Consider the following 13,564-nt stretch of genomic DNA (forward strand, 5'->3'; position numbering starts at 1 on the left):
GGAGTTGATATAGCCTCTAAAATTTCCTCTCAAAGTGCACCAGATTGATGCATTTTACTTTAAAAAGGTAAAAAAAAATCCAGGGGGGCATGCACCCGAACCCCCAACAGGGTCCCTCCAACAATATCCCAAAATCCTATGGGAAACACTGACTTCCTTAATATGTTTTTGCCATTAATTGTATGCATCTGTATGGAAATATCAGTGTACCTGACTGGATATTTACGAGTGGGGGGCCCTTTAAGAGTGTGTGCCCAGGAGCGCATTATCTCTTAATCCGTCTATGAATTTATCACTCAATCCCTTTGCAAAGGCAGTTAGTAGGATACGAGGCAACTTTTTTCACAAGTTAAGCTGTTCTTTCTATTAGTAAATGCTGTTTGCAAAAACTCATCACTACAGCAAATGTGCCAAAAAGTAGTCGCAGAGATCTTGCAAGGGCAAAACATTTCCGCCTGCGAGCATCTTGGTGTTTTTTTTTTGTTGGGGGCGGGGCACCACTGACAATTTAAGCTTAGGGCACCCAAAAGCTTAGCAGCGGCCCTGTGAAACTGTCACCTGTTGAACCATATTGGCATGTGCTTTCACTGCCATCTCCAATTGTTAGGAGTGGCTTAATATTTGGCAACTACAGATAAAGCATTTATTCTTGTGGATAAAATTGGAAGCAGCTTTAATTTCAGAGTGCAAAATACAATTTGTGTTACTGCTCTGAAGCACAGAGTTTATTATGGAGAGAGGATGTTGCACAAGTTGAAGATGGCAGCCTATTGATCAAACAGCAGTGTGCTTATAGTGGGAGTCTCCTGTGTGAAGGGCCCGAACAGAAAGTCATTTCTGTCCCCACAATAACCATCGTATGACTCCTCTTTGTAAGAGATTGAAAAGGCCTATGCATGTTTGTTTTTAGATACTGCATCATACCCGGCAGGGAAGACCTATACAGTAACCTGACCCATAAATGTCTTAGCAAAACAAAGTTTGGCCTTGAAAGAAACTTGTAGAATATAAACATGCGGCGAAGCTTTAGAGATCAAGGAAGGTAAAACGTATGCTATCCATATTTCCACTGAAACCTCATAACCCCTCACACAAATGTTGGGAGTCTATAAGCGACAAGTATCATTTGTCACCAGGAATTTAAATTATACTGGCATTACTTAGAAAAAAAGTAAATAAGATGACATTATGACAAACCTTGAAAACACCCCTTTGTTATAATAACTTATGCAAACATAATAATTAAGAGCATTCAAGTGTGTTTGGATACATGTTTAATGGCCAATTTACAATCTGAAATGCAGAGAGACTTGCACTAAGCTATAGGAAGCTTGCAAACAATAAAATTCAATTCAGATTGAAGGAATCAGTCCGAATGATGGATCATTCCTGCTGGGAGAGAAAAGAATAAGTTTTAAAATCGGTAATGTAATTATACATTGCAATGTAAAACTAACTTACTCCAAGCATACTTAAGGAACGCACATCAGTAATGGTGATCGGCCCCAGGACTGCTTTTTGTACTACTCCAAGCTTCCCTGCATTAAAAAAATAAAACGTTAGTAGAGTACAGTGACACAAGTTAATACAGCAGAAGCAATGCAAATACCTGATGTTGTACTCCTCTTCCTCCTGGGATTGCAGCTAGAGTCACAGCAGTCACAAAGATTGTTATGTGCCGAGTTGTCCAGCAGCTCCCAACTGAGTAAATGAAGATTGATGTTAACAGTGACTCAGACTCATCTTCAAAATGTTCCATGACATGTTGGTCTGATTAAAGCCACAATCCAAGATGTAGCAATAGGTTCAAATGGTATGGTTTAAATATTTAAACTAGGAAAGGAAAAATCTCATTTTTACCCATGCTCTTTGCCATAGTGGCAGGCCTTCTTGGTTTGGTCAAGATCAATGGGATCCCAGGCCACAAGTTGGCAATGGATAAATACCTGTTGAATGGAGACAAGTTTAAGTTTATGTTTACAGTAAGATAGCAACTTTTAGATAGAATTTAAAAATAGCATGTTGGTTTACCTCTTCTCCAAGTGCAAACCTGAACGCTTGGAGGGATAGCTGGAGCTCTGAAGTCTTTTGCCTTGGTGCAAAGTGTGAGCGTGATATTTTACTGTCCACAAGACATCTGAGAGATTCAAAGAATATTCTTTGTTAATTCCAGTGACAGGACAGTATAGTTCAGTGCTTAGTTAGCCAGCCTAACTAGATTACCCCTTATTGGTGATTATCGGGTGTAAACTGCTCTCAGGCTCCAGCACTGCTGTAGTAGCCGCTACACATTCCTCAAGAAGCAGCAGCAAGGGCTGATGGGTCTTCTGCGCCACACTAGCCATGATGGGGATAAAGGAGCCCAGTGGAAAACTGGTAGAGTCAGCAGGGCCCGAGAAGTCATCTACAGAAGTAAATAGAGATGATCAAATTACTGTGAGAAGTCTGCCATTTCCAGTGAGGCCATGCTCTACACCCACCATTCATAAGTTCAATGTGGAACACTAGATCTCCTTGACCATACGTGGCAAACTCTGGGCTATAAATCAGAGGGAACCAGTCCTTAGGCCTGTCCAAAATAAAGCAGATTTAGTACATCCACATCTCAGGCATTGAGAGTTTGCTCACCATTAGTTTACAATGTTGCAGTATGAACACCCACCTCTCATATGCACACACAACTGGGTGAGTGAAGGGGACAATGTGAGAATCAGGAGAGGAGATGTAGGTCAGATCATTGGTGTACATCAGCTGATCCCCAGTGACCTACGAGGGAGACAAATGTCAACATGCTGCAGGAAATTGTTTGCTCACAGACAAGGCACACAGGCAGCAAGTGCACTACCAGTCTTTTGAAGTCACAATCATTGAAATCCACACTGAAGACAGCCTGCGTGGCCGAGAGGCTGCTGGGAAAACAGCTACCCAGACGAAAGAGGGAGGTATCGGCATAGGATATTCTCTCCGTCCACACCAGCGTCACAGAGTCAGGCTTACATTCCAGAGTCATGTCTGTGAGGGAAACAACACAAAAGGCTGGTGGTTTCTGCTCATAAACATAACAATAAAAGATTCAAAGCTTAAAGATGAGCGATTGCATCAACAGTACCTGAATAGACTGACGCAACAGCTGCCAGGCTCAGAAGCAGTGCACCTCTCCAAAAGAAAGCCATCATGACTGAATACAGCCCCTTGCTCCCTGGGTGCTTTTATTCCCTCTGATGGCAGGACGCTAATCAAGAACATTTCTTTCACCTGGTTTGTGGCAACGAGTAGGCCTACAGGTGCATCGGCCATCAGCCTGATTACACTGAGCAGGCAAAGCATCTAATTACATCACAGGTGGGATCAATTCCATTTTGTTATGGGGTACCTTGATCTCCACAGTAACAGGTGTCACATCTTGTGGACATTCTTTTAATCCATTACTTCAGGCACTGTGAAGTGACACTCTAGCGATGTCCCATTACAGAGACCACGCACTTGGTAGGACGCAGTCTCGCGGTCTATGAAGGCTATAGCCTATGAAGGCCGATTTTAAGGCCGATTCCAAGGCCAACGAGCCTTGTTAAATGAGACGGTCTCCGCAGGTCTCCGTTTACGAGCATTTCCGGTTTACGTAACAAGCCGTTACCTTGCGTGACGACTCGCCGCTCCTGTGCTGCCTAGCAACCCTGATTGCTGCCAACGGAGACAGCCCTGTCAGCGGAGGAAAAAAGAAAAAGAAGTTGCCTACCAGACGAAAAGAAAAAAAAGTACAAGAAAAAAAGAAAGGAAGATAAAAGTTAAGAAGATGGAGCAACACGTTGCTGTTTTGTTATTTTTTATTTTATTTTATGCAATCTCTGAAAAAAACGCAATGAATCTTGGGATATGTTGGGCCACGAAGGATACATCTGATGCAGCCTTCAAAACCGTGAAACGAAGGCTGCATTTCTCGGCCGCATATGAGGAGCCTTGCAAATGGGACAGCCTTTGCGCGCCGCTATGACGCAATCGGTCTTCAAATGCAGCCTACGTAGGCTGCAACCCCTGAATCAAGACACAGCCTCTGTCTGTGGCTGTGTCTTGATTCAGGGGTTGCAGCCTACAAAGGCTGCATTTGAAGACCGATTGCGTCATAGCGGCGCGCAAAGGCTGTCCCATTTGCAAGGCTCCTTGCAAGGCTCCTCATATGCGGCCGAGAAATGCAGCCTTCGTTTCACGGTTTTGAAGGCTGCATCAGATGTAGGCCTATCCTTCGTGGCCCAACATATCCCAAGATTCATTGCGTTTTTTTCAGAGATTGCATAAAATAAAATTAAAAATAACAAAACAGCAACGTGTTGCTCCATCTTCTTAACTTTTATCTTCCTTTCTTTTTTTCTTGTACTTTTTTTTCTTTTCGTCTGGTAGGCAACTTCTTTTTCTTTTTTCCTCCGTTGACAGGGCTGTCTCCGTTGGCAGCAATCAGGGTTGCTAGGCAGCACAGGAGCGGCGAGTCGTCACGCATGGTAACGGCTTGTTACGTAAACCGGAAATGCTCGTAAACGGAGATCTGCGGAGACCGTCTCATTTAACAAGGCTCGTTGGCCTTGGAATCGGCCTTAAAATCGGCCTTCATAGGCTATAGCCTTCATAGACCGCGTCCTACCAAGTGCGTGGTCTCTGTAATGGGACATAGCTATTGTAGTACATGTACGCATTTAAATATGAATTATGTTTAAGTAGTTTCTGATAGAGGAATTACACAGAGAGCTTTTACTGTGAAGCCGTAGCCTTAATGCTCCTTTTGTTGAACAGTAACTTAACCGCTGCGTGTTGAACTATGGAGCGTGTTGAACTATGGATAGTGTTTTTTAATGTAGAGAGAGTCGTGTACACAAGTTTATTTAGCTAGAAAAAGCGGCAGAGCACAAATCTTTCCCCAGACAAAGTGGCGGGTGCATGGTATCAATAACTTACTAGACTCCAGACTAAATTGGCGAGTGTTATAGGCCTATTTAAGCCCTGCACGACACTCTCCGCTGATCACAGTGATTGTGCCGCGGAGACACCGTGCATGTTATGTTGTCTAACTTTATAACTCGCGTGTGGGTATTGACAGCAAATGTTATAGAATATGCATACGTGAAGTGGAGCCGTGACATCAGCGTTACCATGGAAAATGGTGTTTACAAGAAACCAAAACCGTTGCGTTTTCCAAAAAATCCTCCCTGGGAGGTGATCTCAAAAACTTGCAGTTTCATGCCTGTGTTTGCTGTTTATGTACATGATATAGTGCAACCGCGGGAATTTTTCCGCATTTGCACCGTTTCGTGTTGCCGTGAGAACAGGGCCTTATACAGTAACCTGACCCATAAATGTCTTAGCAAAACAAAGTTTGGCCTTGAAAGAAACTTGTAGAATATAAACATGCGGCGAAGCTTTAGAGATCAAGGAAGGTAAAACGTATGCTATCCATATTTCCCCTGAAACCTCATAACCCCTCACACAAATGTTGGGAGTCTATAAGCGACAAGTATCATTTGTCACCAGGAATTTAAATTATACTGGCATTACTTAGAACAAAGTAAATAAGATGACATTATGACAAACCTTGAAAACACCCCTTTGTTATAATAACTTATGCAAACATAATAATTAAGAGCATTCAAGTGTGTTTGGATACATGTTTAATGGCCAATTTACAATCTGAAATGCAGAGAGACTTGCACTAAGCTATAGGAAGCTTGCAAACAATAAAATTCAATTCAGATTGAAGGAATCAGTCCGAATGATGGATCATTCCTGCTGGGAGAGAAAAGAATAAGTTTTAAAATCGGTAATGTAATTATACATTGCAATGTAAAACTAACTTACTCCAAGCATACTTAAGGAACGCACATCAGTAATGGTGATCGGCCCCAGGACTGCTTTTTGTACCACTCCAAGCTTCCCTGCATTAAAAAAATAAAACGTTAGTAGAGTACAGTGACACAAGTTAATACAGCAGAAGCAATGCAAATACCTGATGCTGTACTCCTCTTCCTCCTGGGATTGCAGCTAGAGTCACAGCAGTCACAAAGATCGTTATGTGCCGAGTTGTCCAGCAGCTCCCAACTGAGTAAATGAAGATTGATGTTAACAGTGACTCAGACTCATCTTCAAAATGTTCCATGACATGTTGGTCTGATTAAAGCCACAATCCAAGATGTAGCAATAGGTTCAAATGGTATGGTTTAAATATTTAAACTAGAAAAGGAAAAATCTCATTTTTACCCATGCTCTTTGCCATAGTGGCAGGCCTTCTTGGTTTGGTCAAGATCAATGGGATCCCAGGCCACAAGTTGGCAATGGATAAATACCTGTTGAATGGAGACAAGTTTAAGTTTATGTTTAAAGTAAGATAGCAACTTTTAGATAGAATTTAAAAATAGCATGTTGGTTTACCTCTTCTCCAAGTGCAAACCTGAACGCTTGGAGGGATAGCTGGAGCTCTGAAGTCTTTTGCCTTGGTGCAAAGTGTGAGCGTGATATTTTACTGTCCACAAGACATCTGAGAGATTCAAAGAATATTCTTTGTTAATTCCAGTGACAGGACAGTATAGTTCAGTGCTTAGTTAGCCAGCCTAACTAGATTACCCCTTATTGGTGATTATCGGGTGTAAACTGCTCTCAGGCTCCAGCACTGCTGTAGTAGCCGCTACACATTCCTCAAGAAGCAGCAGCAAGGGCTGATGGGTCTTCTGCGCCACACTAGCCATGATGGGGATAAAGGAGCCCAGTGGAAAACTGGTAGAGTCAGCAGGGCCCGAGAAGTCATCTACAGAAGTAAATAGAGATGATCAAATTACTGTGAGAAGTCTGCCATTTCCAGTGAGGCCATGCTCTACACCCACCATTCATAAGTTCAATGTGGAACACTAGATCTCCTTGACCATACGTGGCAAACTCTGGGCTATAAATCAGAGGGAACCAGTCCTTAGGCCTGTCCAAAATAAAGCAGATTTAGTACATCCACATCTCAGGCATTGAGAGTTTGCTCACCATTAGTTTACAATGTTGCAGTATGAACACCCACCTCTCATATGCACACACAACTGGGTGAGTGAAGGGGACAATGTGAGAATCAGGAGAGGAGATGTAGGTCAGATCATTGGTGTACATCAGCTGATCCCCAGTGACCTACGAGGGAGACAAATGTCAACATGCTGCAGGAAATTGTTTGCTCACAGACAAGGCACACAGGCATCAAGTGCACTACCAGTCTTTTGAAGTCACAATCATTGAAATCCACACTGAAGACAGCCTGCGTGGCCGAGAGGCTGCTGGGAAAACAGCTACCCAGACGAAAGAGGGAGGTATCGGCATAGGATATTCTCTCCGTCCACACCAGCGTCACAGAGTCAGGCTTACATTCCAGAGTCATGTCTGTGAGGGAAACAACACAAAAGGCTGGTGGTTTCTGCTCATAAACATAACAATAAAAGATTCAAATCTTAAAGATGAGCGATTGCATCAACAGTACCTGAATAGACTGACGCAACAGCTGCCAGGCTCAGAAGCAGTGCACCTCTCCAAAAGAAAGCCATCATGACTGAATACAGCCCCTTGCTCCCTGGGTGCTTTTATTCCCTCTGATGGCAGGACGCTAATCAAGAACATTTCTTTCACCTGGTGTGTGGCAACGAGTAGGCCTACAGGTGCATCGGCCATCAGCCTGATTACACTGAGCAGGCAAAGCATCTAATTACATCACAGGTGGGATCAATTCCATTTTGTTATGGGGTACCTTGATCTCCACAGTAACAGGTGTCACATCTTGTGGACATTCTTTTAATCCATTACTTCAGGCACTGTGAAGTGACACATTGTAGTCCTACATGTACGCATTTAAATATGAATTATGTTTAAGTAGTTTCTGATATCACAGAGGAATTACACAGAGAGCTATTGGAGTTATGTCAGTATGAAGTTGCCGTTTTGTCAGCCATCCCTTTGATGTAAACACCTGCCTTTGTGGCTCCATTGATTTATCTGTGGTCATAAAAACAAAATCAACCTCTTTTAATTTATAGAGTTTATTTGTTAGCCTGAAAATGATTTCATTGTGATTTTTGATAGGGGTGAAACTCTGTACAAGCCCACTGGGCTTCGTTCCCTCCTTGCACCATTAATTGTTAGTGTGCTAAATAAATAAAGTAAACTAAACTAAACTGAAAGAGTGGTGAAATCTGATTCAATCTTTTAATGGACTGACCATTGACAAATTCCATGTTTTATTAAATCCAATACATGATCTGTGGCATGCTGAGCCAGTGTACAGCCAGTAATTATCAGAATTCAAGAACTTGTCAATTCATTGCTAAAGCTTGAAAAAGAAATTAAAAATGGCTTTGTCCCAAGTTATAATAGTTAAGATAAGTATAGTCCCAAATCCAAATAGTCAGTGGTCCTCTAATATCGAAAGCCAAAATTTGTGACGTGTTGACTGAACAGCCAATAAAGTGTTCATACCAAGTGATGGACCAGGACAATACCTTGGGTTACAATTAACAGAGATTATAAAAGTCTGAATACTTGGGATTTTATTTTCAGGTCTTTTCATGGACCATCTTGTGCAATGTTGCGATGATGAGCAGGAGAAAGCAATAATAAAAAGAATGCATCATAACAGAATCTCAGTTTACATTTGTTTATTTTTCACATGGGGTTGTCATCAAATGTCACAATGTTGGGATCATGTAAAGCTGATTTTCCAATGTTGCGCAATTAGGGGGCTTAGGTCATCGGGCCCCTCTGTTGTGTAAGATCATGGAATCTCCCTTCAGCTTATGGGCTGGGCTTTCCTGTGAAGAGAACGTTGGGAAAATAAGGCTACATTTTAAGTGTTTAACAAAAATGTTAGTTTCAGAACAAGGAGATAAACATGAAGGCCTATCATTACCTGTCGTGTTGTAGGCCTGGTTAGAGGGATCCACCATAATCAGGGGTCCCAATACAGATGTGTGACTGAAGCCATGGGATTCTGACAGGGGAAGAGGGGGAACAATGAGTACATGGAGAAAATTACAATCTAAGAAAAAGGAAACCCAACTTGGCAAAAAGCACTTACCCATTTCCACTTCTCTTTTGTGGCGGGACGTGCAGGTTGAGTCGCAGCAGCTGCAAATGGAGCTCTGATGGGGGTCGTCAAGTAGTTCCCATCTGGGAAAGGGGCAAATAGAGAGTCATTATATCAGCATGAAGTTGATAGAACAGTCATATTTTTATAATAATGGGATGATAACAAGTACAGTAAAATAGGTATTAGTTTGACATTGTTGAAAATCTTGTGCAAGGATTTACCGAGCCGTCAATTTCTTAGAGAGTTCATTCCCAAAATACAAACTGTTCCCGTCGATCATTACCTTCCATGTTGATGTAGATATTGGCAGGCTTTCTTGGTTTCGTCCAGATATGTGGGATCCCATGCAACCAGTTTACAGTGAATGTATACCTGGGAAAACAAACACAACAGTCAATGTGTTTTGAAACAAATAATCCTTACAGCGGTCATCGTTTACCATCTTACCTCGCCATGACCAAACATGAAGGCTTGCAGGTAAAGGATGAGTGCAGATGAGTGGTACCGGGGGAGGAAAAAGGAGTTCCCCCTGAGACTTTCCAAAAGACACCTGAAAAAAAATTTTTTTTAAAAAAGAATCCAATCTGACAGTTAAGCAATCAAGATTTCCGCTTAGGAAAAGTTACTGGCAAGACTAATGACCATCTGAAGCCTACCCTTTATTGCTAATGATGGGGTAAACCGGGCTGTTGGGGTGCAGTTCTGGTGTAGTGGCTGCCACACATTCCTCCAGGAGCAGCAGCAATGGTTGATGGGACTTCTGCTCCACTGCCGCCCATATCGGCATGAATGAGCCCATGGGGATGACATTTGTTTCTGCTACAGCGTCCAGGTGCTCTGTAGGGATGAAGTGAACAAGGCTCAGAACAGGGTCTTTGATAAACAGCGCCATGATGCCTTTCGTGAGAACTCACCATTGAGGAGTGCCAGGTGAAACACCAGCCCCCCTCGGCCTGCAGAAGAGCCTGTTCCAGGGTTCAGGAAAGGGGGAATCCACCCCTCAGGTCTGAAACAAGTTACCCTGAGTTGGTTCTTAGCTCACAAGTCAGCTTTAAAACTGGAATCCTCATTCAAAAAAGGACACCCTTACCTTTTAAAAACGCACTCGATGGGATACGTAACAACTGCTGGCTTTGGCTTGGCATTCGGCCTGTAAGCCAGTTCATTTTGAAAGATGATATTTTTTCCTTTCAGCTGCAGAGAAGACAGGTTATCAAAAGACATTAAGATAGTCTGGAAAGTGTTACGTTAAATATAGCATCCTCATTACCAGTCGTTTAAAATTGCAGTTAGAGAACTCGTAGTTGAAGTGTGCTTCCCCCTCTCCGGTGGGCAGAACGCTCAACTGAGACGGCATGCATTTCCCCAGGAAGAGACGACCTGCATATGGCACCATCTCTGCACTGATCCTCCATGTGATTCTCACAGCTTTTTTATCACAGAACACTTTGACTTCTGCAAATAAAAATTGTCATGAGAGCAGTTCTTCTATGTTAAATACATACATATTGTTAACACATTCACAGACATAGCATACCTGCATTGGCAACAGCTGCTACAAAGACAGCCACGATGACCACAACTAGGTAGAGATGAGTCTCCATGACTTAATGATACAACTCTCAGCAGGGACTGACACTATTTGTAGTCTTCCTGCCCAATCAGCGGAACGATCAACACATGTGTGAGTGTCAGGGCACCATTTGCATTTGGTCACTTTGTTGTTGCATTCCTAAGGTTTCAGATATATTGTAAGGGGTTCCTTTTGACACTTTCTTATGCCAGAGCCAGAGCAACTGTACATTTGATCAAGTCAAATTAAAGTATTACATGTGCATATGTATGTCTGTGCTTACATTCTATTTTACAATACTTCATACCTTTACTTTGCAAAATAAAAAATAAATAAAAATCTATTGCATTTATATGACATGGTGTCTGTGACACTTATTACTTTACAGGTAAATATTTTACATGCAAAACATTAACAGTTCATTAAACAATACGATGATTCACATTAGGCAGCAAACTAATACTTTCAATTAGTGCTACCTCGACCAGCTATAACATCAAAATGCTTAGCCTACGTGTCACTGCATAACCAAATTTGGTCCAATAATGTAAACGCACTTTCAGGTGTAGCCTACTTCTATTTTGTTGTTTTCATGGGCTACATTCATATTGCTTACTTTTACATTAAAAGCAGAATTTTGTTTATAAAGAATGCCATTGCTGATTTTTTACTGTGTGAGGGATCTAAATATTTGTTTGTCAATATGGATGCTGCTGTGAGCTAATTTTTAATTTTTTTCTAATCAGAGCGGAACCAATGTTTTCTTTTAGTTTGACGCCGGCTCGTCCGGAGCGTTTAACCTCGTACACAGGAAGTACATTCAAGTCAGCCAGACAACTGGATTGTAATCTTTCTCCAGTACATCCAGTGTGTTGTCCGGTAAACAACCCGTATCATTTAAAATTGTGGTATATTCTTTATTCAACATGCTGATCAAAGTAAAGGTAAGACCGCTGTGTTCCTCATCCGCCGGCCCATAGCTGCTGCTGCTGTTGGGAAGCCCGCTAACATCACTCACCGCTCCGCTAATGTCTGTGTCAGGGCCATTAATTAGGCAGTTACTTATTGAATTCTAACTCACATGCGTCTTATTCTGTGCTACCACATTTTTTATTTCTGCCTGGGTTTGGGCTTCAATATTTGGTGTAGCTGCTTGTTGTTAACGCGCTGCTATTTGGGGGAATACGATTTCCATTCAGTAGCTGTGTTATTCAATAGCTTGCTAACTTAGCCGAACCCTCAGCGGGTGTTGTACCGAAATCTATGACCCTTGAGATTCTGCGACGCGAGAGGATAAACATCCAGAAAGACGTGTCTGTGCAGTAGACAGCACTACCAAGCCACTGGTTCGTGTGTGATGTATCTTTGTATGTTGAATATATCAAAAAAAGACAATATGTTGGGCTCTGGTAAATTGTAGCAAACAATTTCAGACATTTTTCTTTGTTTTACACTCTCTATCGATAATTTATTTATAAAAACACTTAAATTGATTAATTAAATGATTAAAATAAAATATACATTATGTGCAGCTCTACCCATCACAGTTGGGTTAGCTCTATCTAAATATCCCCGATTGCAACCTCTTTGCTATCAACTGTCACGACAAAAATGTATTATTTAGAAATACAATGTTTGACATTGTTAAAAACTAGTGAACCTTGGATTTCTGTCCAGCCCTCTGTTGTTATTAAAACAGAAAATTTAAAAGATTAATATTTGGTTAAAACTGTCTGCAGAGATGATGGTGTGTGTGTGTGTGTGTGTTTTTTTTAATCGGCCTTGTGAGCGCAGATATCGGCTGATTATCTAGAAAATAAATGCCATTAATTGGCCTGATGACTCAGCCAACCGATTAATCAGTCTATCTCTATTAAAAACATTCAACATGGCAATGTTGCTGAAATTTGGGATCAGGACACAGAATCGGATGGGTTACAGAATTTGGTGCAACATGGACACTCCTCTAAGAAAAAAAGATGGAATTCAGCGTTGAGGCGATGGAAGAGTCTTGTCGCAGACTGTGTGTGTGTGTAATTTCACAAACAGAGCCGGTGTTGATGCGATCATGTCCATTTTATGTTTCAGACTCTCACCGGAAAAGAAATAGAGATCGACATCGAGCCCACAGATAAGGTGAAACACAATACTCCCTATAGAGATAGAAATGACACTACTACTAACCTGTGTACTCTTGACTGGATCAAAAGTACACGCTGCATCCTTTTTTCTAAATGTGTGGTCCCTGTGTAACTGAAGGTGGAGCGAATTAAAGAGCGCGTGGAAGAAAAGGAAGGGATCCCGCCACAGCAACAGAGGCTCATCTACAGTGGAAAACAGATGTGAGTCCCATCCTCCCATCATGTGCTGAAATGTGCTTTTACTGCCCTTTAAGTCCAATCTAACGCCATCGCTCCTGCGTTCTCTTTTGCTCCTCAGGAACGATGAGAAGACGGCTGCAGACTACAAGATCCAGGGAGGCTCCGTGCTCCATCTTGTGTTGGCGCTAAGAGGCGGCTCAACGCTCCACAGGCCCTGCACACACCCCTTCACCCCTTCCTCGTCATGAGTTACCGATGTGATGAGGCCAGCTGAGTGCCAATGCTTTTGGTGTCTGTCACAGTCTAACCATGTTACAGCACAGAGATCGGAAATCCCATCCAAAAAAAATAAGAAATCAACCACCAACAACAGCAACAAAACAAAAAAAGAATCAGAAAAAGGACGTTCTAATTCCTTTCTAAATGTTTATTTTTTATTTTTTGCAAACCCACATTGGCTTTCTGAGTTTGACCAGTAGATGCAGGCACCCATGCAGTACAGAAGACGGTTTGAAAACACTGTGGTCTTTTTTTGCTTGTGAATAAATGCTGAAGTTGATTTTAAGTGTTGTTCTCTTACAC

The 13,564-nt window shown here is 42.0% G+C and overlaps 4 protein-coding genes across 4 annotated transcripts; 1 reads left to right on the forward strand and 3 right to left on the reverse strand.

The window, feature by feature from the left end:
* Nucleotides 1-1,366: 1,366 nt before the first annotated feature.
* Nucleotides 1,367-3,173, reverse strand: LOC307255320 (zona pellucida sperm-binding protein 3-like; the record flags this gene model as incomplete). The annotated part of the gene is made up of 7 exons (XM_080033999.1): nucleotides 1,367-1,389; nucleotides 1,610-1,701; nucleotides 1,861-1,946; nucleotides 2,032-2,137; nucleotides 2,224-2,404; nucleotides 2,863-3,012; nucleotides 3,110-3,173. 7 exons carry the CDS (start codon nucleotides 3,171-3,173, stop codon nucleotides 1,367-1,369), a joined length of 702 nt encoding a protein of 233 aa, XP_079890125.1.
* Nucleotides 3,174-5,746: 2,573 nt separating this feature from the next.
* Nucleotides 5,747-7,553, reverse strand: LOC307255321 (zona pellucida sperm-binding protein 3-like; the record flags this gene model as incomplete). Its single annotated transcript, XM_080034000.1, has 7 exons — nucleotides 5,747-5,769; nucleotides 5,990-6,081; nucleotides 6,241-6,326; nucleotides 6,412-6,517; nucleotides 6,604-6,784; nucleotides 7,243-7,392; nucleotides 7,490-7,553. The coding sequence occupies 7 exons, from the start codon at nucleotides 7,551-7,553 to the stop codon at nucleotides 5,747-5,749; spliced, it is 702 nt and encodes a 233-aa protein (XP_079890126.1).
* A 1,240-nt stretch (nucleotides 7,554-8,793) lies between these two features.
* Nucleotides 8,794-10,692, reverse strand: LOC307255322 (zona pellucida sperm-binding protein 3-like; the record flags this gene model as incomplete). Its single annotated transcript, XM_080034001.1, has 10 exons — nucleotides 8,794-8,810; nucleotides 8,909-8,989; nucleotides 9,077-9,168; nucleotides 9,372-9,460; nucleotides 9,536-9,638; nucleotides 9,745-9,925; nucleotides 10,003-10,094; nucleotides 10,179-10,282; nucleotides 10,359-10,543; nucleotides 10,626-10,692. The coding sequence occupies 10 exons, from the start codon at nucleotides 10,690-10,692 to the stop codon at nucleotides 8,794-8,796; spliced, it is 1,011 nt and encodes a 336-aa protein (XP_079890127.1).
* Nucleotides 10,693-11,458: 766 nt separating this feature from the next.
* Nucleotides 11,459-13,541, forward strand: nedd8l (NEDD8 ubiquitin like modifier, like). The gene is made up of 4 exons (XM_080034339.1): nucleotides 11,459-11,605; nucleotides 12,750-12,797; nucleotides 12,921-13,003; nucleotides 13,101-13,541. The coding sequence occupies exons 1-4, from the start codon at nucleotides 11,588-11,590 to the stop codon at nucleotides 13,228-13,230; spliced, it is 279 nt and encodes a 92-aa protein (XP_079890465.1). The 5' UTR covers nucleotides 11,459-11,587; the 3' UTR covers nucleotides 13,231-13,541.
* Nucleotides 13,542-13,564: the final 23 nt, after the last annotated feature.

This window comes from Ammodytes marinus (assembly GCF_949987685.1).
Source record: "Ammodytes marinus genome assembly, chromosome: 9".
Lineage (NCBI taxonomy): Eukaryota > Metazoa > Chordata > Actinopteri > Uranoscopiformes > Ammodytidae > Ammodytes > Ammodytes marinus.

What these genes read in the sequence shown, in the direction of transcription:
- nedd8l (XM_080034339.1), top strand. An exon ending in ACATCGAGCCCACAGATAAG is followed by an intron (nt 12,798 to 12,920) that starts GTGAAACACAAT and finishes GTGTAACTGAAG; the next exon opens with GTGGAGCGAATTAAAGAGCG. An exon ending in ATCTACAGTGGAAAACAGAT is followed by an intron (nt 13,004 to 13,100) that starts GTGAGTCCCATC and finishes TTTGCTCCTCAG; the next exon opens with GAACGATGAGAAGACGGCTG.